The sequence below is a fragment of the Thermothelomyces heterothallicus genome (genome assembly GCF_042370625.1).
Source record: "Thermothelomyces heterothallicus CBS 202.75 unplaced genomic scaffold P884_scaffold_5, whole genome shotgun sequence".
NCBI classification, from domain to species: Eukaryota; Fungi; Ascomycota; class Sordariomycetes; order Sordariales; family Chaetomiaceae; genus Thermothelomyces; species Thermothelomyces heterothallicus.
In genome coordinates, this window is record NW_027192566.1 from 767,417 (window position 1) to 792,069 (window position 24,653).

The 24,653-nt window shown below is 52.7% G+C and overlaps 5 protein-coding genes across 5 annotated transcripts; 2 read left to right on the plus strand and 3 right to left on the minus strand.

Annotated features, from left to right (window-relative positions):
- Positions 1 to 2,183: 2,183 nt before the first annotated feature.
- Positions 2,184 to 3,432, plus strand: P884DRAFT_256784 (uncharacterized protein). The gene has a single exon (XM_069441082.1). The coding sequence runs from the start codon at positions 2,323 to 2,325 to the stop codon at positions 3,046 to 3,048; it is 726 nt and encodes a 241-aa protein (XP_069299694.1). The 5' UTR covers positions 2,184 to 2,322; the 3' UTR covers positions 3,049 to 3,432.
- Positions 3,433 to 4,620: 1,188 nt separating this feature from the next.
- Positions 4,621 to 5,808, minus strand: P884DRAFT_320427 (uncharacterized protein; the record flags this gene model as incomplete). The annotated part of the gene is made up of 3 exons (XM_069445379.1): positions 4,621 to 4,926; positions 4,974 to 5,692; positions 5,775 to 5,808. The coding sequence occupies 3 exons, from the start codon at positions 5,806 to 5,808 to the stop codon at positions 4,621 to 4,623; spliced, it is 1,059 nt and encodes a 352-aa protein (XP_069299695.1).
- Positions 5,809 to 7,007: 1,199 nt separating this feature from the next.
- On the minus strand, positions 7,008 to 9,680 carry P884DRAFT_195107 (uncharacterized protein; the record flags this gene model as incomplete). The annotated part of the gene is made up of 3 exons (XM_069437885.1): positions 7,008 to 7,499; positions 7,701 to 8,495; positions 8,565 to 9,680. The coding sequence occupies 3 exons, from the start codon at positions 9,678 to 9,680 to the stop codon at positions 7,008 to 7,010; spliced, it is 2,403 nt and encodes an 800-aa protein (XP_069299696.1).
- A 1,324-nt stretch (positions 9,681 to 11,004) lies between these two features.
- Positions 11,005 to 13,090, minus strand: P884DRAFT_256785 (uncharacterized protein). Its single transcript, XM_069441083.1, has one exon. The coding sequence runs from the start codon at positions 13,033 to 13,035 to the stop codon at positions 11,455 to 11,457; it is 1,581 nt and encodes a 526-aa protein (XP_069299697.1). The 5' UTR covers positions 13,036 to 13,090; the 3' UTR covers positions 11,005 to 11,454.
- Positions 13,091 to 14,885: 1,795 nt separating this feature from the next.
- P884DRAFT_297881 (pyruvate kinase-like protein) lies at positions 14,886 to 15,811 on the plus strand (the record flags this gene model as incomplete). The annotated part of the gene is made up of 2 exons (XM_069444551.1): positions 14,886 to 15,000; positions 15,216 to 15,811. The coding sequence occupies 2 exons, from the start codon at positions 14,886 to 14,888 to the stop codon at positions 15,809 to 15,811; spliced, it is 711 nt and encodes a 236-aa protein (XP_069299698.1).
- Between the last annotated feature and the right edge of the window lie 8,842 nt (positions 15,812 to 24,653).

Here is a 24,653-nt window from a genome sequence, read left to right on the forward strand (position 1 = left end):
GATTTCTAAGCAGACAGGATGGTGATTCGGCAAACCAGGCGTTGATCCTTCGAGAGCAACAGCGGCTCGGCTTGAGTGGATGTTTGCGGATGCCAAGCTTCGCTCAGCATACACTAAGTTCCCGTACTGCACACTGCAGATCCGGCCTGCCCGGGGCACGGAATTCGGAATTCGGATGAACAGGGCCTTCATACTTGCAGCCCACGAATACAAGTAACATCACTTTGCGTGCGTGTCATTACCTGCAAAAAAGGTATTGCTCAAAATTGGTGGTCGGGGCGTTCTACCCTTCGGTGGCTACGGAAACTAGGATCTGCCTAGCCTTATGTCCGAAGATGGTAGGTGCTCTCGAAGTCTATGTAGTAGGTCGACAGCAAATCGTGATGCTGTTCCGGGGGTGGAACTTGCAACTTACAAGTTGTTCTCCCCCACGCTCCCGTGAGTCCTAGGTACTTAGTTTATGAAAAAGTACGTTCCCTAGCACTGGTATTTTATGATTTTGACTCTTTCTTGACATGATCATGAATCTCTTAATCTCATGCAGGCAAGCAATTAGTGACAATCATGAGACCATCAGGGGGAGGAAACAGGTCCATCTCAACCATTAATGCAATGCCCAGCAGTGAACCTGTAGTAGTAGAATTATTTGACCCCCGTTTAGCCTCACTAAGGTTGAATGATACGCGCAACTACTTAGGTATGTTATGCGAGTATCTTCGTTCATCCCACCCACGCCACACCTACAAATAGTCTCCAAAAAGACAACCCAGGTGAAGATGGGCTAACCACATTAACTGTGATCTTGATTCATCGCTCTCTAACGCCGGTGTGGTGCTAGCCCCCCCAACATCACTTGACTACCCGCTTGATCATCACCACTTGAGCCATGGTGTTCAATACTTGATTTATGTAATTACGTTATTTATAATAAGGTACTGTACACACACGTGCTCTTGTCGCTCAGGTCCCATGACCGCGCCGAATGCAGAGCCCCTGTGAGATGTTTCACAAATACGAATCCCATGGCGCTTTTCAAGGCCGAACGGGAAGAACACGGGGCCGGAAGGGAAACAGCTACCCTCTGTCGAGCACAGAACCTACCTAGCCTAGTGTACGGAGTACGGACTACAATGTAATGAATCCTTACACCGTCCCCACCCACCTGCCGACGGCTGGCACCCGCACTGTGCCGGCCTTAGCGGCCCCACATTCGGCTTGAACTCCCGGAAAACTGTGAGGCGGCAGCCAAGGCGGCAGCGCCAACTCATCTGCTTGCTCACTCTCAAAAAGACTCAACGACTGGCTCACAACCCAGTCACTTATCTCACTTACCGCACCTATCAACGCGGGATCCCAGCAGTAAGCCAGCATTGACCCAAGACCGCTGCTCTTACCCTGCAGGCGAGGAGGAAAATAAGGAAGAAGAAAAGAAGAAGAAGAGAAAAAAGAAAGAAGAAGAAACAAAAAGAAAAATGTACCCTCATCATGCCCACCCCCAGCAACCGCAGCCGAGGTGACGACCTGCCCGCATCCGCCGCACCGACTACATCTGCACCTCCACCCGCGGCATCGGCGTCATCTCCTTCGTCACCCGGACTCGACTCCCAGGCGGCGGCATCATTTCCTTCCCCAGCAGACCTCGGCTTCGACGCGGGCATCCTGCCCGCCATAATACCGCCCGACGGCAGCCCGTCATCGCTCCCGGATAAAAAGGCCCCCAGTAGCAACGCGGCCACGGGCGCCTCGGCCGCCGGCGTGCGCGCGCTCACCGCCCAGGCCGTTGCCTTCTACTTCCGCGCCCCCGTCAAGGCCTTCTTCCGCACCCGCGTCGACTACCTCGCCTACGCGCGCGCCCTGCAGGAGCAGCGGCAGCTGGAGCTGCTGCGCCACCACCACCACCACCACCAAAGCGGCGGCAGCGGCGGCACGGGGGTTAGCAGCGGTGGTAGCATCAGCTGGCTGCGTGCGCGACTGCGGTCCACGACGCCCGCGGTGCTCGCGTCGGCGGTGCGCCACTACGGCTGGCGGGTCGTGCCCGACCAGATCCTGCCGCCGCTCGCGGCCAACGTCGGCGTCGGCGCCGTCCTCTACACGAGCTACCTGCAGATCCTCGGCCGGCTGCACCCGGAGAGCGCGCGCGCCAGCAAGCGCGTCTACCCGCCCCCGGGCCCCCTCGAGACCTTCACGGCCGGCTTCCTGGCCGGGTCGGTCCAGAGCCTGGTGGCGGCCCCGCTGGACGCCGTTCAGGCCCGCTGGGATGGCGTCACGAGCGGGAGGGTCGTCAACAACGGCGGGGGCGGTGCCGCCGAGCGGCCGAGAAGCATGTGGGCCTTCAGCGCGGACAAGCTGCGCGAGATCGGGGTGCGCGGCGTGTTTTCCGGCTGGGGGCTGTCCTTCCTCAAGGACAGCATGGGCAGCGCCGTCTTCTTCAGCGTGTTTGAGTACGTCAAGGCGCAGGGGTACTACAACTTTGTCCGGTGGTACTACGGCTCGCTCAACGAGGACGCCATCGTGCTACTGTCGCGCAAGCGGCCGGCGCCCCCCGCGGACGGACCGGGGAGGATCTCGTCGCGAGACGAGCAGCAGCCGAGGATGCCGACCATCATCCGGCCGCACTACGCCCTCGAGCCGACTTTCTTGCTGCTTGCGGGCATGGGTGCGTCCATCATGCAGCAGGTCGTCCTCCATCCGCTCTCGTACATCCAGGCCGAGCACTGGGAGCGGCTCGAGAGCCTGGACGCCAAGGCGAGGAAGCTGAGGCGCGAGGCGGGGCTGCCGGAAGCGGCCGGCTCGGCCCGGCGCTGGCGCATGTTGAGGGCGTACCGCGACGCGTACCGGACCACGTGGGCGGAGTGCATGAGCGAGGCCCGGGCGGCCGGTCTCAGCATGCGCCAGTGGCTCTACCGCGGCTTCTGGTGGAGCACGATCCGGCAGGTCCCCAGCACCAGCGCCGGTCTGATCATCTTTGAGCTGGTGAGGCGCAAGTACGGGTTTGGCGAGGACCAGGTGCGCATTAACCTGGACGGTTACGATATCCTGTTGAAATAATAGAGTCATATAGACCGGGCGAGGCGTTCGGTATGGACGGGTCACTACGGTAGTAAGCTAGACAGGGTCGCTCATATCTCCGCTTGCTTTGCTGGTGGGTTTAGGAATCGGGAACTGGGCGTACCATGGAGAGCCATTCAGGGGCTTTGGGAACCGTGGCTGTCATCGGGTGTTTGAGAAGAGCCTGGAGTATTTCCAACCGCCAAACACCACTGTCATCTTTTTTGGATCCTCTTTTGTAAAATTCTCTTTCGCTGCCCAATAACCAGGTCTCGATCAACTCGGAGTTATTAGCAGAAAATACAACTAAAAGCCCCACGATCCTTGCCGAGTCTCAATCGTGCCGAGAGAGGACTCGAACCTGGGCAGCCAAGAAGTAGGGGGGAACTCGGCTCACATCGGCCAGTACGCATGAATGGACCTGTTCCTGAGGTCCTTCCTCACATCGACCAGAAACACCTCCAACCGATCTGCTGTCCAGCCGAGGGCAACTTCGCTGGTTCATCTTAAGGGCGTTCTGGATCGAAACGAAACCTCGGGTCTTGACAGTGTTCTCGGCTAGCTTTTCATCCTTGATTACTGTGTCTTGAATTGCCCGGAGTCAAATAGCTCTATCACTAGGAATCCATTGCGCTACCGGTACGAAGTAATTAGTGCAGGATCTTAAAGTAAGCCAACAGGATTTGTACCATGGATGAAGTCAGTGTGCACCCATTCCATATAGGGTAAGGCTGAAAGAGCTTCTGTGCCACATGAAACGGCTCTGATAGTTTCCCCTGCGCAATAATCAAGGTAGTGTACAGAGGATATATGTATGTATGTATGTATGTATGTATATAATACAAGTACGGAGGGTACTGTGTGTAATTCGTACTTAGGTAGGTATGTCTGATACATACCTTGAGTGTGCACATAATCCACACATCGCGGCTCGACAGAGAGGCTCCCTCGACATAAACCCCCACCCACCCCCTCCCCCGGCGAGGGCCACAACAGGTATTTAAAGCCCGGGAGTTAAGTATCCGCGTATTACCATTTGCACTGTCATTCCGATGACAGCAGATAGGGAACCTGAAAAAAAAATGGCCAAAACATACAACACCGGGGATTCCCCAGTCGTCACCGACCTGAGTACTAGTCCGGCGGTCAGTAGCTTGTCTAAGGGAGAGCGGACGGGATCCCGAATTTTCTACTGCCTATGGTCGTATGTGCTAGCTGTGGCGCGGTGGTGCGAATGATATTCCCCCCTACAAGTTACTTCTATAGAATTATCGCGCAAAGGAAACAAGACATGCTTGGAGCGGTGTCAGAATACCTATACTTAAGGTGCAATTGCTGGCGGGCAGTTGCGGCGTCGCTTTTGCTTTCGACAAGCGGTTAAGGCAATAGCCATCACTTTTTTGCCTATCCTGAGAAACTCTTCTCACAACTCCAACTCAATGGACTAGCTTGCACTCGCCTACCTCGGAATCACCTATTATCTTTCTCTGCATAATTAATTAGAATACGCACTGCCGGATACCCTCTGCAGGCTGAGCTCATGAGACAGCGAACTGATTCTGAGTGCTCAGGTCAGGGAAGTGCAGCCTTGTGAGTATCATCTATCTCGAATGAGGGGAATCTGCCATCGTTCTCGTTATTGCCGGCGGCAGTGTCGATGGAGGAGGAGGCCTGGGAATCGTCAGCCGCCACAACAGCATCCGGGGGAAGTTCGGGGGCGGGATTGTCGGGAAGAAAGCAGGTTCGTCTGTTGGCGGCGCCCGCAAACGCTACCTCGCATGCGCAGCGCGAGCAGAGCACCGGTTGCGGGGACTGCTGTGCGCTGGCGGCGTCAGGGTCCGGGCATACGGAGAGAGTCGCCTTCAGGGTTGCGGTTGTCTCGGGGCTGCTCACCGGGGTCCAAGTTCCCCTTGAGGATGCGAGACATCCGTGGGGCAGAGATGATGCTGAGGAGCGGGCGGGATAAGGTAGAGGGGCATCTGGGGCGCCCAGCCGCACTGGGGAATGAAGCCGTCCAAGTGTTCGGCTGGAAGAAAGGGGAGGCCCTGAGCCAGCTGGTGCTCGGCTCCCTGTTGTGCCAAGCCAGCAAACCAGGGCGGCGGAGCTGGAGGAGACTGCCGAACGAACGGCGAGACGGTTGTGTCAGATGCAGAAGCCGGTCTCGTTCTTGCCAACCCGCCTCCCACCTCCTCCAGTAGCACCACTTTCCGCGGCTGATACCGGTACTTCGGAAACGCTTTCTGGAATGCCCTCAGCTCCTGCAGTGCCCACTCCTTGAACTGCACCTTGACATGTTCTGGCTCCATCTTCCAGCTTGCTCCGCACACCGAAGAGACGGATCCGTGGCTGACGACGGTCTCGGGCGCATGTGCCTCGCAGAAGGCTACCACCCGCTCGCGGTAGCACTTGCGGTAGAGAATGAAGGCGTTCAGCGGCCGCCGGACATGCCCTTTTTTCCGTCCTCCCTCCGTCTCGGCCTCGCGCGTCGCCCGGGAGCGGTTGGCGAATGCCTCAATGTCGGGAAGCGGGATGTGCGCGAACCGGGTCAGCTCGCTGAGAGGCTCCTGAAGCAGGTCGGCGAAGCGGACGTCGGAGGGCGTTCCCCGCTGAGGCGGCTCGGCGATGCCGCCGTCTGCGTTGTTCTCTTGGGGAGGTCGTCGGCGGCGTCATTGCGGTGGTCTGCCGGGGGAACTGTCAGATATGGTGTGTTGGTAGGTGGTAATCACGTAGTATTTGGAGCATTCTGTTGCGGGAAGGCATAATTAAAGGTTGGTGTGTTGGTTTTTATGATCATCCTGAGCTTGTGTGAATAATAATTAACAAAGCAACGTTGGTGTCCAGTTGCATTGATTACCTCGAGGAAAACAAGATAAATGTTCTTTGCTCAGACGCACCATGAATATGGTTCTTACCTACCTTATAATCTGTTCGTTGTTTCCGAAGAACTGTGGTTGAATGCTAGTATAACCTTTCTGTTTCTCTTGTTCCGATACACGTTATGACGATGAATTTTTGGAGATGGTTTTGGGTTCACTTAATTAATTACTGAACTGCTGGCCATGGCTAATTAATTAGAACCTATTGAACCGATTGAACTCATCGGAAACTTTCCAATTTCCACCTTGTGCAAGCTGTTGACAATTAATTATTGGCGATGTGATTTGTTTGAGACTCCTTCATGTCTTCTGGTGAGATAGGTGTAGGGTAGGCAGGCTGGGTGTAGTGTAGGGTAGGTGGGAAGTCTCAAAGCAGCCTAATTAATTACATGACAAAGAGGCGGCCATGTTGGCGTAGCTTGCTCATTCTCCACCAGCCACATCCTTTAATATTACCAAAGGGGGACCGAGGAATGACAGGATGTTTCCCCAAGGGATGACCGTGGCGTGCACTTTTGCTTCAGGGCGATGCCATTCACGGATATTTATACGAACGCACCGGCAAGGTACAGTAGCAACAAAATGGGCAATACCGGCTTTCAGAATGTGCGCCGATTATGAGCAACTTCTGGCTCACCACCCACCAAAACACGAGTCTCTTTTGACACTGTCAGAATACCTACGGCCTACTTAAGGTGCAATTGCTGGCGGGCAATTGCGGCGTCGCTTCTGCTTTCGACAGACACCATGGCTCGTCCTTTTGATGAATTGAAGCCAGCTTGCCTAGGTGCCATTCATCGCTGGCCGCTTTCCGAAGGTGTAAGGAGATGCCTGATGATCTAGATGTAATTAGTGCTTATTCTTATCTGTTGGCACTTCGAATGGTCACGGCGAATGGCTCGAAGGTAAGGTATGTAATTATGTCCGTACTTAATAATTATCATCAACATCTATTCCTACAATTACCTAATTAACCAAACAAAACATCAAAACACCTAATTGCGCCACCGAACACCAAACCAGCGCCTACAACTTGCCCTTGTCTTGTATCTCCCTGCTTTGCCCTGCGTTCTACTCCAACCATCACTCGTCGCCGTCACCGTCATCACCATCACCGCCATCACCATCACCGTCATCGTCTCCTGCATTCCCCTGTCCCTGGCCCCGACCACCGTCAACATCGCCATCGCCATCGCCATCGCTCGCCACCGCAGCCGCAGCACCGCCACCAGTAATATCAGCAGGGGCGGCGGCAGCAGCAGCAGGCGCAGCAGGGGCCACCCTCACGACCTCGACGCCGCGGTCCTCGAGCTCCTCGTCGACGACGACGGCCCCGGCCCCGGCCCCGGCCCCGGCCCCGGCGCGCACCAGACGCACCCGGGCGCCCGCGGCCAGCAGCTCCCGCACGCACCGCTCCTTGCGCCACGCGACCACGTCGCCCCCGGCGGCCAGCTCCAGGTCCAGGCACCACCGCTTCAGCCGCGCCACCCGCACCTTGGTCAGCAGCGTCTTGGACGCGGCGCGGAAGAAGGTCGCGGCCAGGTCGATGCCCACGTCGTCGTCGTCGTCGCCGTCCTCGTCCTCGTCCTCGTCGTCGTCGTTGCCGTCGTTGCCGTCGTCGCCATCACCATCGTGGTAGTCGCCATCGTTGTCATCGTCGTTGTCGTTGGCGTTGACGTTGGCGTTGGCGTTGGCGGGGTGGTTGTCGTCGTCATCGTCACCTGCGTTGGGTCGGTTGCTGTTATTGTCGTTGCTTGCTGCTTGGCTGCCTTGGACGGAGGGGGAGCCCCGGCCGGGGAGTGCGGTGCCGCTGGGGCCGGCGTGAGTCTGAGGCGTGAGGGAGACGAAGTTGGACGACGTCGAGGGCTGGGCCGGGGCCCTTGCGGCCGTACGAGGCCGTTTCGAAGGGTGTGGCCCGGATTCCGGCGGGTCAATGGCCGGACGTTTGCCTTTTCCCTTGAGGTCTTCTTGAGCGTTATTATGGGATGCCGCAGGCAGCGACGGTCGACCGGTGGGAAGGGGGTGGCGGCCGGAATCGGCCGCGGTGGCGCCGCTGACCTTGTCGATGTAGCGATGCAGCACGCCGAGGGCTTCTCGGGCTCTCAAGGTGTCGGCCTGCGTAAGACTCCTGCTCGATTCTCTCCCGGAGGTCCCCGCGGAGAGAAGGGAGACAACCTCCCGCGTCACATCGGGCGATTTCAGTGCCTCGGGATTCGCAAAAAGAGAGGCCTTCTTCTTGTCCTTCTTCTTTTCCCCTCCCTCCCCTACCTCCTCCTCCCATACCTCCCCCTCCTCTGGCTTTGGAGCTTGGAGTGCTGTGCTGGATTTCTTCACGTACGGTCCGTAACCAGCCGCTCGAGCTAGGTGTTCTGCTTCAAACGAGGGCCACGCCAGGGAGGGTACCACCTGAGGCTGTGCTCGCCAGTGATGTCCCGGCCCGTCCCGGACTCTGCGAGTTCGCTTGCGAGACACCAGTTGGTACTTGTCCGTGTTCGACAGGGTCAGACGCGGCAGCTTGAATTCTGAGGCGTAATACTCGTTTGGCACCATGGGCTGAAAATGGTTTTCGAGCTGCAAGGGGTCAACGTTAAATGAATTCGGTCACAATAACAGCGGAAGGGGTGAGCCCGAGAAACTCACGTAATAGCACAAGAAGATATGGCGGTTGTTGTATGCTCCGTAGGTCTTCATGTCGTATACCTTGCCCTTCCACTGCGCGTTGGCCTCGTTTGCCGTGTCGTACTTGTACAGTACCAAAAACACGCCGTACACGTCTGCCGTGAGCTGGCATAAGTCCTCGTTCGCCCAGCATCCCGGGATCTGCAGTCTCTCCCATAGGTTCACCTGACCAGACCACTGACTGTCGAGGCCGGCAGGGCCTGTCGCGCACGTTACCCCCACGTTCTGGTTTTCCCTCGAGTAGAACGCGTGACGAGGATGGTTGGGGTTCACCAAGACCCTTTCTAGAAAACTGAGATGTTCTGCCTTCACCCGGAGCCAGGAGTGCGCGTTGCCGTACAGCAGCAGGCCGATAGACGACCAGTAGCACTGGCCATCCTCGATCAACTTTCCGTGCTCCTCGATCGTCTGCCAGTAGTTTGGATGCTTGAGAAAGGTAACATCCTCAACCATGGGGAAGCCCTTGAGCAAGGCGGTCCTGCCCTCGAACTTGCGCAGATCACCCAACCAGTCTGGCGCGTTAAAGATGCTCTCCTGGTTCATGTACTTATACCCCGTCGACAAGAAGTCCGCTTTTGCCGCTTGAATCTCACTGGGAAACTGCTCTTCGAATGGTTTCGTGTATCCGATGGACTGTCTGATATTCGGTATGTCCAATCGCGGGTCTGAGAGGGGTCCCGAGGGGGGCGTCGCGTTGTTTCCGGCGTCGCCATCATCTTCAGAAAGACTAACCGTGCTCACCTTTGCTAGTACACGTGCGAGGAGCCAGGGGAGCTGGTCGATGTCGATGCCGCTCTTGCGGTTCAAGTATTGCGGTGGCGGCCCGTCAGGGGCAGCGCCGCCTTGCAGGTTGAGGCCATGCGAAATAGTGGCCGCGGCGGCCGTTACAGCTCGGCCCGGCAGCGCCGCGCTGCTGTCATACACGTCCACCCTCTTGCTCGCGTACTTGTTCGGGTCGAGGAGAGGCGCCTCCCGGCGGATGGTCTCGAGCTCACGGTAGTAGAGGGCGTTGGCCAACCAGTCTTTTTCCGCTTCGGACGCCTGGTCCAAAAAGGCCTTCAGTGCCTCGGAATTCATGCTGAGCAAGCTTCTTTCGATGGCTTCACTGTTATGTCACAGAAGACATGGGGCGCGCAGATGTTTGCAGATCTTGTTCGAGTTTTCACAGCTCAGGATCATTACTTCTCACTTCAATCAAGTACATGAACCCACAAACAAAGACCGGCTGCCGAATTGACTCAGCATTCATCCCCAGTCCAAATCCGGAGAGGAAGAACGAGGCCAAGGTTGAGACAAAGTGTAAAAGACCGAGGCCAAGCCGTGGTTCTTTGTTCGTCCACCCCTGAGATTCAGAGCCGGGAGCGGAACATTTTTCTAGTACCCAGAAGTAAGACAAACAAAGAAATACAAAGAGAAAATTTGATTTCAATGGCTATAGTTTTTGGTGGGACTCTTTTTTTTTTTTTTTTTTTTTTTTTTTTTTTTTTTTTTGGTCGATTGGGTGCAAACTGCCGACATGGAGGCCGAGGCTTCAGGCATGTTCCATTTTCACAAAACTTCAACTGCCTCTCTGACTTAATAGTAATTGTCCATGGCATGTCGACACTGGCGAGAGCAACCCTTCATGGACAGATCACAACCTTTCCTTTCCATCCCAAAACAGTCATATCCTTCCTTTTCCCCCCTTTCCCAAAACGAGACCCGGCTAACCGAAGCAGCCAAAGCCGGCGCATCCAGCCGCGGGCCCCTCGCCTGCGTGTCGAAGTGGAAAGTTCAAGTGAATCAGGTGCACTCGCAGGTGTTCCAGTATTAGGTGATGCCTGGCAAAGAATCATCTCAGCTCTATGGTGTCCTCGGTTCACGACAGCCAAGCAGAAAGGTGGCTATGATTGAGAAGCTCAGGCTGGGAACATACATCACTCACTTCTGGCTGCGGTTGGTCAATTCAGTGTCTAGGAAGGACGTCATGGAGGCAAAAATAGCATATGAGACTCTTGAAGATCAATGAGTGGTTGGGTCAGGCTTATGGTGGCTCGAGGTGCTTTATCCAGTCTCTGAAGGATAATAAATGTAGGATCAGTTCACATTGGACAAAGCTGTGGCATTGTGCTCCCGCATTTGTCTCAGCTGGAATGAAACGTTCCGTCGACCAACGGAACAGGTGACCCAACTGACGTCTCCGGGCCACCCAACGACTAATTATTTCACTGTTAAGTTCAGCAGTAGTACACTACTCTCAGTCAAGGAAGTTACCTACCTTATGTTGACCGGAACATGTCAGCATTGTGATCGATGTTCATCATCGCCCTCCTATCAGTTGTGTGCGGCAGAAGTGATCTCAGGGGTATAGATCCCTATCCTTAGTAGAGCTCACGACAAGAGATATTAGACCACCAAACACCCGCGTTTTTTAGTGTCAGAGACGGAGCTTAACTGCAAAGTTCCCATAATTAATTAGAGCATATGTTCGATTTGGGCCATCACGTTTTACGTTAGGTAAGTTTCATAACCGGCTTAAAGTGCGTTACCACCTGAAGCCTTGCCTTACAATGGATGTCAGCCATGATTGAGGTAGTTAACTTCATTAGCAGGTACCTAGGTAATTAAGGCACCTGGAAGGTATGACAAAGAGCTAACGGACTCGGGTATTCCATCATCATCAAAACAGAGTCTGAATCCTCACTCTGCTCCTATCTCACACCAAATCACTACTCGACAATCCATCTGCGGTCTCGGGAAGACACCAAGGGGAGGGTAAAAAGAGCCACCATAAAGCCGGCGGGTCGCTACAGGAGCTAGAGCCTGCCTTGAAACAAGAAGGGTGGGGGATTGCCTCGAGTAGATATCATTATTAATGCTGCTGCGGCTGCTGCTCAGTTCCTGGAGCAGCTGATCCTGTGCCCGAAGGCGACTGCTGCGACGGCATCTCCGTCGCCCCCGTGGGGGCCGGCGAAGGGGAATAGGAGGAAGAATGCTGCTGCTGCTGGGGCTGGGGCTGGGCCGCCGGTCTCGGTTGCTGGCCCGGGACGTACGCCCCCGGCGGCGGCGCGGGCATCGCCATCCCGTACCCTTGAGCCTGACCCGGCGGAGGGGGTCCCTGGGGCGGGTAGTAGGGCTGCCCGGGGAAGGGTTGCATGTAGTACGGCTGCTGTGGCGGCCCGCCCGGGAACGGCGAGGGCGCGTACATGGCCTGCTGCTGTTGCTGTTGCTGGTGCACGGCGAAAGGGGCCTTCTCCGACCCATTCGCATCGTCCGGCCCACCTACGGGCGGCGGCGGCGGAGGAGGAGGAGGAGGGGCGTAGGTGGGGATGACCGGGTTGTTGCCGTCCGGGTTGCCGATCAGCTCGACGGGGTAGCGCCAGCGGAAGCCGTGCTTGAACCAGAGCTTGATGCGGGTGCCTGCGCCGAGGGTGTCCCAGTACTGGCGGAGCAGGACCTGGTCCTCGGGGCTGCGGCCGGGCGAGCGGCGGGTGAGCAGGATGAACCAGAGGGAGAGGCAGCACCAGCAGATGGTGCCGAGGCGCAGCGCCGGCTTGCCCAGCATCATGCGGCGGAACCATAGGTACGACTCGACGAAGCCCAGCAGGAAGATGGTCGGCAAGACGGTCGCCACGGCAATGACCCACGCCGCAACCACGCAGCCCGTGTAAGTCGAGCACCACGTCGAGTCACGGTCGCCGCCGCCGTAAGAACCACTACCGCCGCGAGAGCCGCCGCTCCCGGCCGTGTAGGTCGGGCCGTAGTACTCGGACGGATCGGTCGCCGTCGGGTTGCGGCAGTTTTTGATGTAGTAGCTGTATTCGTAATCGGTCGTCTGGGCGGTCGGGCGCGCGGTCGGCGGCACCGCGGTCGGGTCGATATACTTGGTCAGGTAGGTGTGCACGCTGTCTTCGTAGTCGGTGTAGACGGTCGTGGCCGTCGACTCGGCTTCCAGGTAGGGACGCACGTCGTAGGGTATGTAGACGTACGCGTCGCTGACGACGGTAAACGGGGTGGGACAGCTGGACGGAGCCGTCCAGGTAACCATGACGGCAAAGTCGGTGTAGAGGTTGTCGTCGGTAGTCGTGGTCGGGACGAGATCGCTCTCGCCGACGCCGTCCGTGAGAAAGACGCTCACGATTTCGACGTCATTGTACGTGTACGTCCAAGTTGAGGTCGAGACGGGCTTTGCCGTGGGCGTCACCGTCGGCTTGACCGTGCGGAGGTCGGTGTCTGTGTAGTAATAGCAGTCCTCGGTACACGTCTCGTCTAGCTTGACCACGCTTTCAACGAGCAAGTAGTACTCGGTCACTGTGTAAAAGGAGGCGAGCGCGGGCTGGAGGAGCGCGAGGATGGCAACGAGGCCGGCTAGGCGGGCCATCCCGGAAAGCCCCCTTCTCCTTCTTGTTGTTGTTGTTGTTGTCGTCGCCGTCGCCGTCGCCATGGCCGCCATGCTCTCTGGTGGAGGGCTGTGATTCCTTTCTAATTACACGAGGCCGTCCAAATGGGAGAGGGCACGAAAGGAGGAGGATGGGGGGGGGGGGTTCAGCCCCGTCTTGTCCATTTTGATTTTACACTCGACTACTTGTAGCTTGTTGGCCGCACCCCAATCTCAGCCCCAAGAGCCGCTTCTCGTCATGACGTCGTGCTGTTCTATTTGTAGGTTAGCCTCGTTGCAAGGTGTGAGATCGCGTCAACTTGGCATCTCGCCGTTCCCTTGACATAGCCCGTCTCATAACAAGACTGCACCCATACCCCGTCTGGACTTGTTAGCGAGGCCCGCGAGGCTCAGCTACCCACCCGCTCCCAAAAAAAAAGGAACTGTACGCTAGTGTAGCCGCCCCCTGTTCAGGCTTCATGCCAAGCAGCCCAATTCAGACGAACCCCCAATCAGCAATCAGCACTGCCTTCGCCGTTGACCAGAATGAACATCTGGACCGTAAGGCCGGATCAACTCTGCGCCGGGTGAGTCCAATGAGGGAATTTTCGTGATATCGCGGAGAAAGAGAACAGAGAGCTGTCCTGCCACTGTTAGTGGCTTTTTTTTTTGGGGGGGGGGGGGGGGGCAGATCAACGGTCGTCTTGCCCCCTTGGGTCTTTAGCCTCATCAGGCTCTTGTCACGCCGTTCCCACGCCAGAAAAGGGCATTTCGGAGCGGGGCTTCCCGACCAGTCGCCAGCAAGTTTGCCCTCCTCAGTTGGCATGAGCGTCACCAGAGCCTGCTGTCATGCACACGAATTAGATACTGCAATGCGAGATCACACACATGGTGTCTCTTAGTGTAGTTGCGAACGTATTGGAGTGTATGAACATATATGGTCATTTGTTTGGTAACTTCAGGTCCCCGATGCACGCTACCCGATATAGGTATGGATCATGGATTATACCCGTTCAAGTACAGTACAATACATGCACTAATCAGTCGTATCTTTCGTCCATAGATAGGGCTGAATGTCAGAGGAGATCATCCGATACGCGCGGCGACCATGAGCCGGGCGTGTAAGTCTGGACATACACTACCCCGTTCGGAAGTGCGTGTCCGTTGCATTTGCTGCTCAACAAGCCCTGCCATCTCGAAACGTTACCCTGCGCAAGTACTACGTATGTACTGTATGTACGTAATTCCACTAGAGCTGCATCATATGAAGTTAGTGATACGTAAGTACACCGTACTCCATTGTGGGGGGCAGCTTAGCAATGTCTATGAAATAACCATACAGCAACGAAGGACAGTCACTTCCTCTGAGAAAAGCAAACGCGTCTTTCGCGTCATAGTTGTGTTGTGGTATTTGATTTAGGATAAATATCAAGTTCATTGATATGCCTATCACAGGTACCGGGGGGACTACTTCAAACTAACCAAAGCCATGCCGATGGAAAATGTAATACCGGCCAATCTCCAATACGTGTCCGTACGGGGTATTAATTACAAAGCGCATGAAAGTATGTAAGACTTTAGGTTATAGGTCGAGTCCAAACCCGGTTGTAACACGATCGCAGGCGTTAGCTATTCAGTGCTGAACTTCGCGTTTTCTTTACTGCTTTGAGCTCCCGGGGCTATCATTAATTATGTAGCATTCCTCTGCTGTAACGCATGGAGAACGGCTGGGGTTGGCTTTCCCCGCCCTTGACTCATTGACGGCATAGCATCCCCCTCTATCCCGTCACTAATTAGAAGACCAAAAATACGTTCTCCACCGACCCTTCTCACAAAGTAACTGTGTTGATCCACGCAGAGAGACCTTTTGAAGTCAGCAAGGAAAATTAGGTGTTGAAAATAGCCCCGACTCATCGGCCGTCGCGATGTCTGTCTACGCTCTTGCTCGGTCGCCAACCCACGAGTTCTCCAAAACTCCCGTCCAGGAACTTACCCTCCTTACCGGGCTCGGAATCGAAGGCGACTGCCACCTCGGCGTCAGTACGTTTTACTTTTACCCACCACCGCCCCCCTCCTGATTTTGTTTTTATTTTTATTTTTATTTTTTTTTTTTTGCCGTCGTTGTTTCTCTCCTTGCTCCCCTCAAATCAAACCTACCTAAAAGAGAACACCAGCCACCCCCCTCTTCTCTGCAGCTTCCCCCGAGCTGGACAAGGACTGACAGGAGCGCTCTCCCGCCCTTCCTCCTCCCCCAGCCGTCCAGCACCGCAGCCGGTTGCACATCAACCCGCCGCCGCCCAACCTGCGGCAGGTGCACCTGATCCCCAAGGAGATCCTCGACGAGCGCTCCGTCAAGCCGGGCGAGATCGGCGAGAACGTCACCACCGTCGGCATCGATCTCCTGGCTCTCGGGCGCGGCACCAGGCTGCACTTCTTGCCGCCCTTGCCTGCTACTACTACCGCTCCGTCTCCCTCCCCTTCGGAGGAAGGAGGAAGCTCTGGCGGCAGTGGCGCCAGCGAAGAGGGTGCGCGCGGGGATGGAGACGGAGACGGAGACGGAGACGGAGACGGAGACGGAGACGGAGACCGGGACGGGCCCGAGGACTATTACAAGCAAGGGGACCACGCGGTCGTCGTGCTCCAGGGGGTGCGCAACCCGTGCCCGCAGATCGACCGGTTCCGGGCGGGGCTCAAGGAGACGTTCCTCGTGCGCGACGAGGAGCGGCGGATCGTGCGGCGGCTGGCTGGCGTGATGGGCACGGTGGAGCGCGGCGGCGTCATCACGGTCGGGATGCGCATCGTCGTGGAGGAGCCCGAGGGCGGCGTGTTCGAGGAGCTGGGGTGCGTGTGAAGAGCGGCCGAGGGTGCGCGTGTCTTATATTCTCTGATAAATCTCTCTCCCTGTAGCGGATAGTTACTGATATTTTTCTTTCCCTAATTAACCCTACGATGCGAAGTCTTGACAGCTGCAAAGCGGGAGAAAGCAGTTGGGCCCAGGAGAGATGCATGTGAGCAGCAGCCGATAGGTAATTACCAGTTCTGCTCAGCTGGCGGTAGGATAAACCGGGTGTGTCAACCTCAGCCGGGGACGCTGGTTGGTTCCTCCGTGTAAATAACGGTCTTGTTGGTGCGGGACTTTTAGCCAGAAAAGTCCCGAAACCACACCTTCCTCTCCTCCCCTCCTCTCCGCGTCTAGAATTAGCCTTCCTGTTATATCTTTTGTCATTCCCCCCATTTGGAGCCCCGTTCTCATAGGCCGGCAACCAACTGCCTGCCGATCCTGGATACGCAGCCAAGAATTCCAGTATTGCTCGGCTTATTAGGCTTGACGCAGCAGCTCCAAAGCAGGACAGACTAGACCCCGTGCTGGACCACCCCTGTCGAACCCCCCCCCCCCCCCCGGGGGAGGGTTGAGGAACTTGCCGCTCCATTGTTTGGCTCTCCGATCCGGTCCTCGCCCATGCGTGGATGCCGGCTACCCCAGATTCAATTTAGAGTTAATTCGGAGCACTGCCGAGAATGGGGCCGACCCCAGCGGCACCCTGTTGTACGGAGGTTGGAAGTGATTCGAGTGTTGTTACGGGAGGGCAAAGTCCGTGCTACAGCTCGATGGCTGCAAACGACTACAGCTCGGACTGGCTGCAAGATACGACACCACAGCGGTATACGCGCCGTGGGCGGCACTCCTAGACCAACTAGTACGGTCTGCAGAAGTGGTGATAAGATGCGTTAATTCTTCCAAGTGCCAGAGGCACTTAGGGATACTATCTAAATATATATCTATAACCCCTGGCCTATCATCCCTATTGGTAGGTCCGTCGAATCTAACCTACTGATAGCTATATACTATAATAGGTACCGGGGTTTAAAAAAGAAAAATATAACAACCTATTATAACTTAGTAAATATATTAGTCATTTGTCTATAGAAACAATCCTAGTAAGTATCCCGTTTGTCCTCCCTATTGTCAAATCTATCTATCCCTTAGTCCTTCTTCTTCCCGGCCATTCCTAAGTTTACGATAAATGCCGATACTACAGACGGACGCTCCTGAGGGGGCCGCGCAAGTGTTCTAGCCCTAGCCTAGGCGTCCCTGACCGGGGTGCGGTTGCCGTAGACCGTACTAGTGGCCCTCTTACGCGAGGGGCTCTCCTGTATAGGCGTATCCGAGCGTGGGCGTTTCTGGCTAGTGGCCGCGGGCGGCGGCAGGTGCGCTACCGGCCTAGTAATCGAGCTCGGGGGAGCACTATGTCTAGTGGTAGCCGGCGGAGGTAGGCGCGCTATAGGCTCCTGGCTTCTAGAAGCCTTCTATAGTGCGGTAATTACTATAGTATGCTTGGTAAGCTAGGCGATTGTTTCTTCTAGCTGCCGTATCTTCTCGTCTGCTCCTTTCCTCTAGTCAAGGGTGGCCGTGTGGTTATTGTTTATGACTGTAGAAGCCTCCTTTAGTTACTTGAGTTCCTCCTTGACTTGGTTAAGGTCCTTTTTAATGCTATTAATAGCCTTATCCTGCCTTTGGACTATAGCCTGACTTATATTAAGAAGGTTAGCCTTGGTAGCTAAGTACTAGTATTTGGTAAAGTCCTTATTAGTCTTATTATCCTTAGTGGTACTATAGGCTATAGTAATATATATAGGCGCTAAGTATAGGCCCTAGTAACTAGTTAGGCTATAGTAAAGGTAGCTAAGTTTAAATAGATAACTGTTAACTAAGGTATTATTATCTCCTTTTAGTATATAGATATAGGCTACTAGTAGTTCCTTGGGCTCTAGTATACTAGTAGGTACTATACTAGTGGTATAGTAGGCCTTATATATATTCTCTAGCTTTTTCTTAAGGCTATATATAGCTATATTAGCCTTATACGAATCATTACTAGCCTTCTAGTAGAAATGGTAGATCTAGTAATAGGTATGGATAAGCATTTCCTTATTACTATAGTATTCTTAGTAGGTATAGGTAAGGTAGTCCTTGATAGGCCTAATCGTTATAGCTATAGATAGATATAGCAGGCTAGACTTGATAATATTAGTATTAGTAAAGGGGTCGAACTCTATACCTATAAGGGTATTTTCTACCTTCTTAAGGCTATTAAAGATAATACGCGTATTATTAAGCCTACCTTAGGACTCGGCCTCCTCCTCTTCGTCCTTAGGATCCCTCTTAATCCTATAGGCAAATCTGCTAGTAGGTGCCCTATATTATACATGCCTAATAGGCGTAGTAGGCTAAGGCGTAGGCTTAAGCGGTTAGAGTATCGAGTCTGGCTGTAATAAGGCCTAGGCCGTCAGGCTAGTAGTGGTATTAGCTATAGTCTTATTAACGACCGATATACTTTCTTCGTCACGCTACTCGGTACCCTATAGTATAGCTATAGGTAAGCTAGTATATACGTATAGGTATACGGTTGTATCTTGGGTGGCGTTAGTAGGGCTAGACTCTTAGTAATCCTACTCTAGTTAAGCTATATCTAATTCGTAGGACGGGAAGTCGGTAGGCTCGAGCATCGGAATTGCCTAGCGCGTAGTTAGTGGCGTCAGAGGCCTCTTCTTATTTACTATATCCTATACCTTGGTGATAGCGACCTTGATCAGCGACAGAGGGGTCGGCGTAGTATCCTTATCTATAGGAATATTAGGGAAGGCATTAGCTAGCTACTTATACTAGCGTGCCTTAATTATTGTGACAAACCCGGCTCAGACTTCTTCTAAAAGGGTTCAGACGAAGGTGAGTGGTGTAGGACAAAGGTACAAGTCGTCTGAGGGATTCGGTGAAGCCAAAGGGTTCATAACAACACTAGAGTTGTCTCGCACAGTAGTTAGCGATGCTTGGTATGAGTACTGTGGTTATGATTGCTATCACTGGTAAACTCCCAGAGTCCACCATAACGAGTGACTGTCTACATGTTTATATAACCCTGGTGATCACTCCTGATCACGGTGATCGTGAGTAAGCGTATGGTGGTGATCACCCTGATCACTGGTGAACGCAGTGATCACAATGCTTCCCATGTTGTGATTGGTCCTTCCATTCCCTCGGTTGATTGGCCTGTCTGTGCTGGTGGCCTAGGCGGCATCTGCATACATATTTCCGTGACACGATGCCCTCTCTCCGAGGCTTTCGACCCGAAAGCCCTCTTTAGGCCGTTTCAAATAGCGCCAACATCCCTTGCGATCCTTGTACGTGTTTTTTCTCCTTGGCCCCTTGTTATCCTTTGTACTGTCAATCATACCGTCTAACGCGCGTAGATCCCAAGCGTCTATTCGTCGTAAGCGTCTAGCTTAGTTTATTTCTAATCACGGGTTTATAGTGATAGCGTATTCCTATTACACAGAGCATAACCGAGTGTGCAAAATGATTGAAAAATCTCGTCGCTACGAGGCTTACGTGCGTCGGGGTCGTGCTTACGATAGTTCCGGCGTTCCAGTTTCTTCCTGTAGGTTCCCGTTCCCTTGCAAGGGTACGCTGCTGATCGCGACGCAGTGGATCGTATTATACGCGAGCAACGTCGTTTGAAGGCTGAAGAGAAAGAGGCCGAAGCCTTGCTACGAGAATACTAACGCAAAGCTTCTGAGGCGTTGGCCCGTCTGACTCGGGTTCGTGAACAACGAGAGTTTCTGGTGGAGAAGGGGGCAGACATGGTTACGCGGGGTTTATCGAATCTGGACGAATTAGAGGCGGTAGAATAGCAGGAATCGGGGGCCGTTCTGGACGTGCAACTTAATGGTGGCGTTGACGTTGTTGACTGGGGCGCTGTTTTCGGTTCTGTTCCGGGTTTGCCTTTGGCCGATCCGGGTTCTGCCGATGGAACTGTTCGAGTTTCTTAGGGCAGTTCAAGTTCTTGACTAGTTCCTATGAGTTGTCTTCTGGTCCGAAATCGAGCCATTTGACCAGATACTACAGTTCCCCGTTAATGATATATGAATCCAGAATTTCTTCGACGTCCCATTCTTCCTCTTCGTCTTCTGCTTCGATGTATGTAGCAACCTTGGCGTTTTTTGGTGCTGGTTCGAGAAGTGAAATGTGAAAAACATCCGTCCGTAATCGTATAGATGACGGTAATGATAGTCGGTAGTTAGATGTCGAAATTCGTTCTTTGATAACGAAGGGTCCGACCTTCTTAAAGTCTAGCTTCGTGCTTGGTCGTTTGGTTTGTAGGTTTCGTATAATTAAGTAGACTTTATCTCCCCTCTCTAGGCGAGGTCCCTTGAGCCTATGTTTGTTATAGTAGTTCTTCATTCTGGTCCTGACAAACTCGAGTTCCTTTTTAAGCTTCTTATATAGTGTGTGTATCTGTTCTGTTTTGACTGCTACTCTTGGCATTATAACCTCTGGTCCTTGCCTTAGGTCTGCTTCGTATCCGTAGTTCGCAAAGAACGGTATGACTTTGGTCGTTTCCGTTAGCGTCATGTTATAAGCAAGTTGTGCTATTGGCAACAGCATGACCTAGTTATCCTGCTGGTAGTTGACATAGGAACGGAGGTATTACTTGACAACTTAGTTCAGTCGTTCCGTTTGTCTGTCAGTCTGCGGGTGATATGCCATTGATAGTTTGCTGTTAACGCCTAATCGTTGTATTAACGCTTGCCAAAACTTTGATACGAACTTGGTGTCTCTGTCGGTGATCCATTCTTACGGCCAAGTGTACACTAATACAACTTGCCGATAGATTACGTCTGCCAGCTGTTCAGCTGTCTAAGACTCCTTGTAGGGAAAGAAGTATGCCTATTTAGTTAGGCGATCTACTATAGTGAGAATACTGTCGTAGATCACTCCTATAGCCGTGTCCTTAGATTCTGGCAGCTTCGTGATGAAGTCCATCGTAACTGAACTCCATGGTTTGTCAGCTGTTAGCAGTGGCTGAAGTAGCCTATACGGCTTGTGTCGTGCCGTCTTGCTTCGATTATAGATGTCATAGCTCCATACGACTTCCTTAACTCGTGCCGTTAACTATAGAAAGTCGTAATGTTTCTTGACTTGTACGACAGTCTTCGTGACTCCTTTGTATCCTCCGAGTTTCGACTCGTGGAGTTCCCGAATCATTCGTAGCTATTGGTCTTTGTCGTAGATATACGCTTTACCTCGGTACCAGAGTTTCCTATCTTTTTCTTCCACTTCGCTAGGTACCATTAGTCTAGGTGCTACTTGATATTATGCCTTGTCGATCCTTTCTTCTCGAAGGATTACATAGTATTCTAGGAACGAGTCGAGTGGATTATCTTCTATAGGTGTCTACGTTTCGTGATATAGCGTTCCGTCTTTTCGTTCCTTAAACAATGGTAGTGTTGTTTCCGTTCGTCTTTCCGTGTGATCCGTTTATCAACTTAAAGCGTCCGCTCGTACATTTTCTTTGCCTTTCTTATAGCAGATCTCGAAGTTGAATTCCACAAGGAATTCTGCCTATCGTATTTGTCGTCTGTTAAGCTCCTTCGTCATCGTGAAGTACCGTAGATTCTTATAATCCGTGTACACTTGTACTAGTTCGACCGTGCCACTAAGATATGGTCGCCATTCCTTAAAAGCTTCGACAATCGCAAGTAGTTCCTTATTATAGATTAGATAGTTAAGACGTAGTCCGTCGAGCTTCTTTAAAAAGAAGGCTACAGGATATAGCTTCCCTTGCTCGTCTCGTTATCCCAACTGTCCTCCGATGGCGTAGTCTGAAGCGTCCATTTCTACCTCGAATGGTTTCTTGGGGTCTGGCAGTACCAGCACTAGATCCTTGGTAATGGCGTCGCAAATCTACGTAAATACTTGCTCGTGTCGCTCTTCCCATTGGAACTTAGCGTTCTTCTTGGTAAGCTCGTACAATGGTCGTGCGATCGCTCTAAAGTTCCTGATAAACATCCGGTAGAAGTTTGCAAACCCGATAAAACTTCGTACTTCTATAACTAATATTAGTCGTAGCCAATCTTTGATAGCTTTAACCTTTAAGGGTTCCATCTGAATTTGTCCTAGGGATATCTCGTATCTCAAAAACACCGTCTTCCTGACGTGGAATTCGCTCTTTTCCTTGTTGACTAATAGCTTATACACGTATAATGCGTCTAGCACTACTTTCATGTATTTCCGGTGTTCATCTATCGTCTTAAAGAAGATAAGTATATCGTTGAGATAACATACTATAAATTTGTCAAGAAAGGGTCGGATAGCTTGATTAATTAGGGCTTAGAACATTGCCAGCGCGTTTGTAAGTCCGAATAGCATAACAAGGTACTCGTAGTAGCTATAGGGTGTCCTAAAGGCCGTTTTCCACTCGTCGCCTTCTCTAATCTATATATAGTTATAGGCCGATAGCAAATCAAGACGCGTAAAATATTAGGCTCCTGCCAACTGATCTCGGAGCCATAAGATCAGTAGTAACGGGTATCGATTCTTCACGGTCTGTTCGTTAAGTTGCCGATAGTCGACGTATAACCATAGCTTTCCGTCTTTCTTAGGCACAAACAGGATTAGGTAGCCTGCTAGCGATGTCGACGGGCGGATATGTCCTCTTCGAAGGTTCTCCTCCAGATATCGCTTGAGTTCTTCGTTCTACGTCTGGCTTGTATAGTAGATCTTAAAGAACTTCAGTCGTGCTCCTTCCTTGAGCTTGATCTCGTGATCCCATAGGCCGTGTTCCGGTAATCCTTCTAGATGCTTCGGTTCGAATGCTAGGTGTCCTTTGTACTCCCTCGGTACTTCCCTAGTCTTGTCTTATTTCTCGGTTTTCTAATAGTATGCGAATTTGGTCCCGTCTATGGCGATACTAGTGATTTCTCCTGTCTCAACCTATTGCTCCAATTGCAGTACTCCGCATTCGTCAACGGAGAGAACAGCTATTAGCGGTTTAGCTCGTTCCTCCTATCGTAACGTCGGTATCGTTATACCGCTTCTTCCAGAGTCTGTAGTGGTCTGTCTACCACTGCCTATCTCTTGCGGTAGATCCGTAGGACATGCCTTCCCTTGAGCATTGTCTATTTACGATCCTTGCACGCTCCCTATCTTGCTAGTCGAATACGACTCCGTTCGGGGTCGCAGGTGGCTACCATTCTTCCAGCTGATGTCCGGGTTATAGTCTTTATACTATAGTAGTCCTAGTATCATGTCCTTGTTATTGCCTATGTCTATAATGCTAAATACGACTACTATAGTCTTTCCTACTATAGTAATGTCGATTGGTTTGGTCTCCCTACGTACCTATTGTGTCGAGAATAGCCCTTTGACTATGCCATGCTTCCGTTTTATCCTCTAGGGTATCTATAGCTAATTTACAAGTGTCGGCAAAATCAGGTTTATCTCTGCTCCACTATCTACTAGTACAAGCATTTTGTACTGCTTCTATTGTGCTATTATCTATAGTCGCTTGTCTTGCCGTTGTCATCCAAAGATTATAGCGATTTCCTATATTTCTGCCGGGAGGTCTTAATATAGTAGTCTCTTACACTAGTTCCTCCTGTACTACGCTACTACTCGCCGTTGTATAGGCGTTAATGGTTTTCGGGCCCCTCGAAGGGCCCTGACCCGTTTCCCAGGTTAGTGCTAACCTCTTCGATTATTCGGCTGATAGCGGCTTCGTCGATCGTTCTCATTTCCGTGAGCCATTAAGTGCTTGCAGCTTCCTACCATTAGGTCCGTTCTGCTTTTCGTCGTATAGTCTATAGCTTTATCTAAAGCTCCCGAACTTGCGATTTCTTTTCGTCCGCGTGATAGAGACAATCGTTGCTCTAGCATAAGTCCCATATGTCTCGTCCTATTCCGTAGTGCCTAGGCTAGGCTCGTCTTGGAACTACTGTAATGCCTTCTAGGCTCCGGGTTTCGATCTTCTAGAGTAATTTGGCCGCTCTGTTTCCCGCGTTGTAGACCTATTCCACAGGGCGTAAACTTCTGTCCCCGTTTTCCTGTCGGGTTGGCTAGTGATTGTTTTCGAATTTGTCGCGGAAGTAGTATCGGCATTCGTATGCCATACACTGGAACCAGGGCACTTATACATATACCTCATGTCAAGGGTATAGTCGTATAGCGTCGCCTAGAAGATATTAGAATTCTTTTCCAAATCCTTCCTACTATATATAGACCGTAGGTGCCCTAATGCTGAGGTAGGAATGTTTCTTCTAGTAGTTTTCCTACGTACGTTCGTCTTTTCCATGGTTCGCGCGTATAAACTAGTACTCTAGGTTCCGTACGTCGTGGCTAAGTTACTAATCGTCAAAGTACGCAATGTAACTATCGGGTCTATTATACGTCACGGGCTGTTCCCCTTTGATAGTTTCCACGATATATCGGAGTTCCCTTATTTCGTCCCTTATCTCGTTACTCTGCTAGGTAAGTCGAGTTAGGCGCCTATCTCGTTCGTATAACTCCGTATTGAGCCGGAAAACTTTGTTATGGTACCATTCGATCCGTTCCTAGAGGAACAAGATGTTCGGTCCGGGTCGGTCGACTCCTTAGGTGTCGGTTATCCACGATCCATCCCGTCTCTACGTGACCGTAAAACCCCACTGCCTCAAGGCTAGGAGAATCGAAATCGGTGGCGTATACTCCCCTGCCGTATCCCATTTGGCAATGCCTGTCTCTAGGTCTATAGTGACCAGTTCGGAGTACGGCGTCTGTTCGTCTTCGCCATTATTGTCGTGTTCGAGACTATCCGTGTCGCTATCCCTGTCTTCGTAGCTTATAGCTGCTACTTCGACGACGTCCTTGGTTTCGTCGA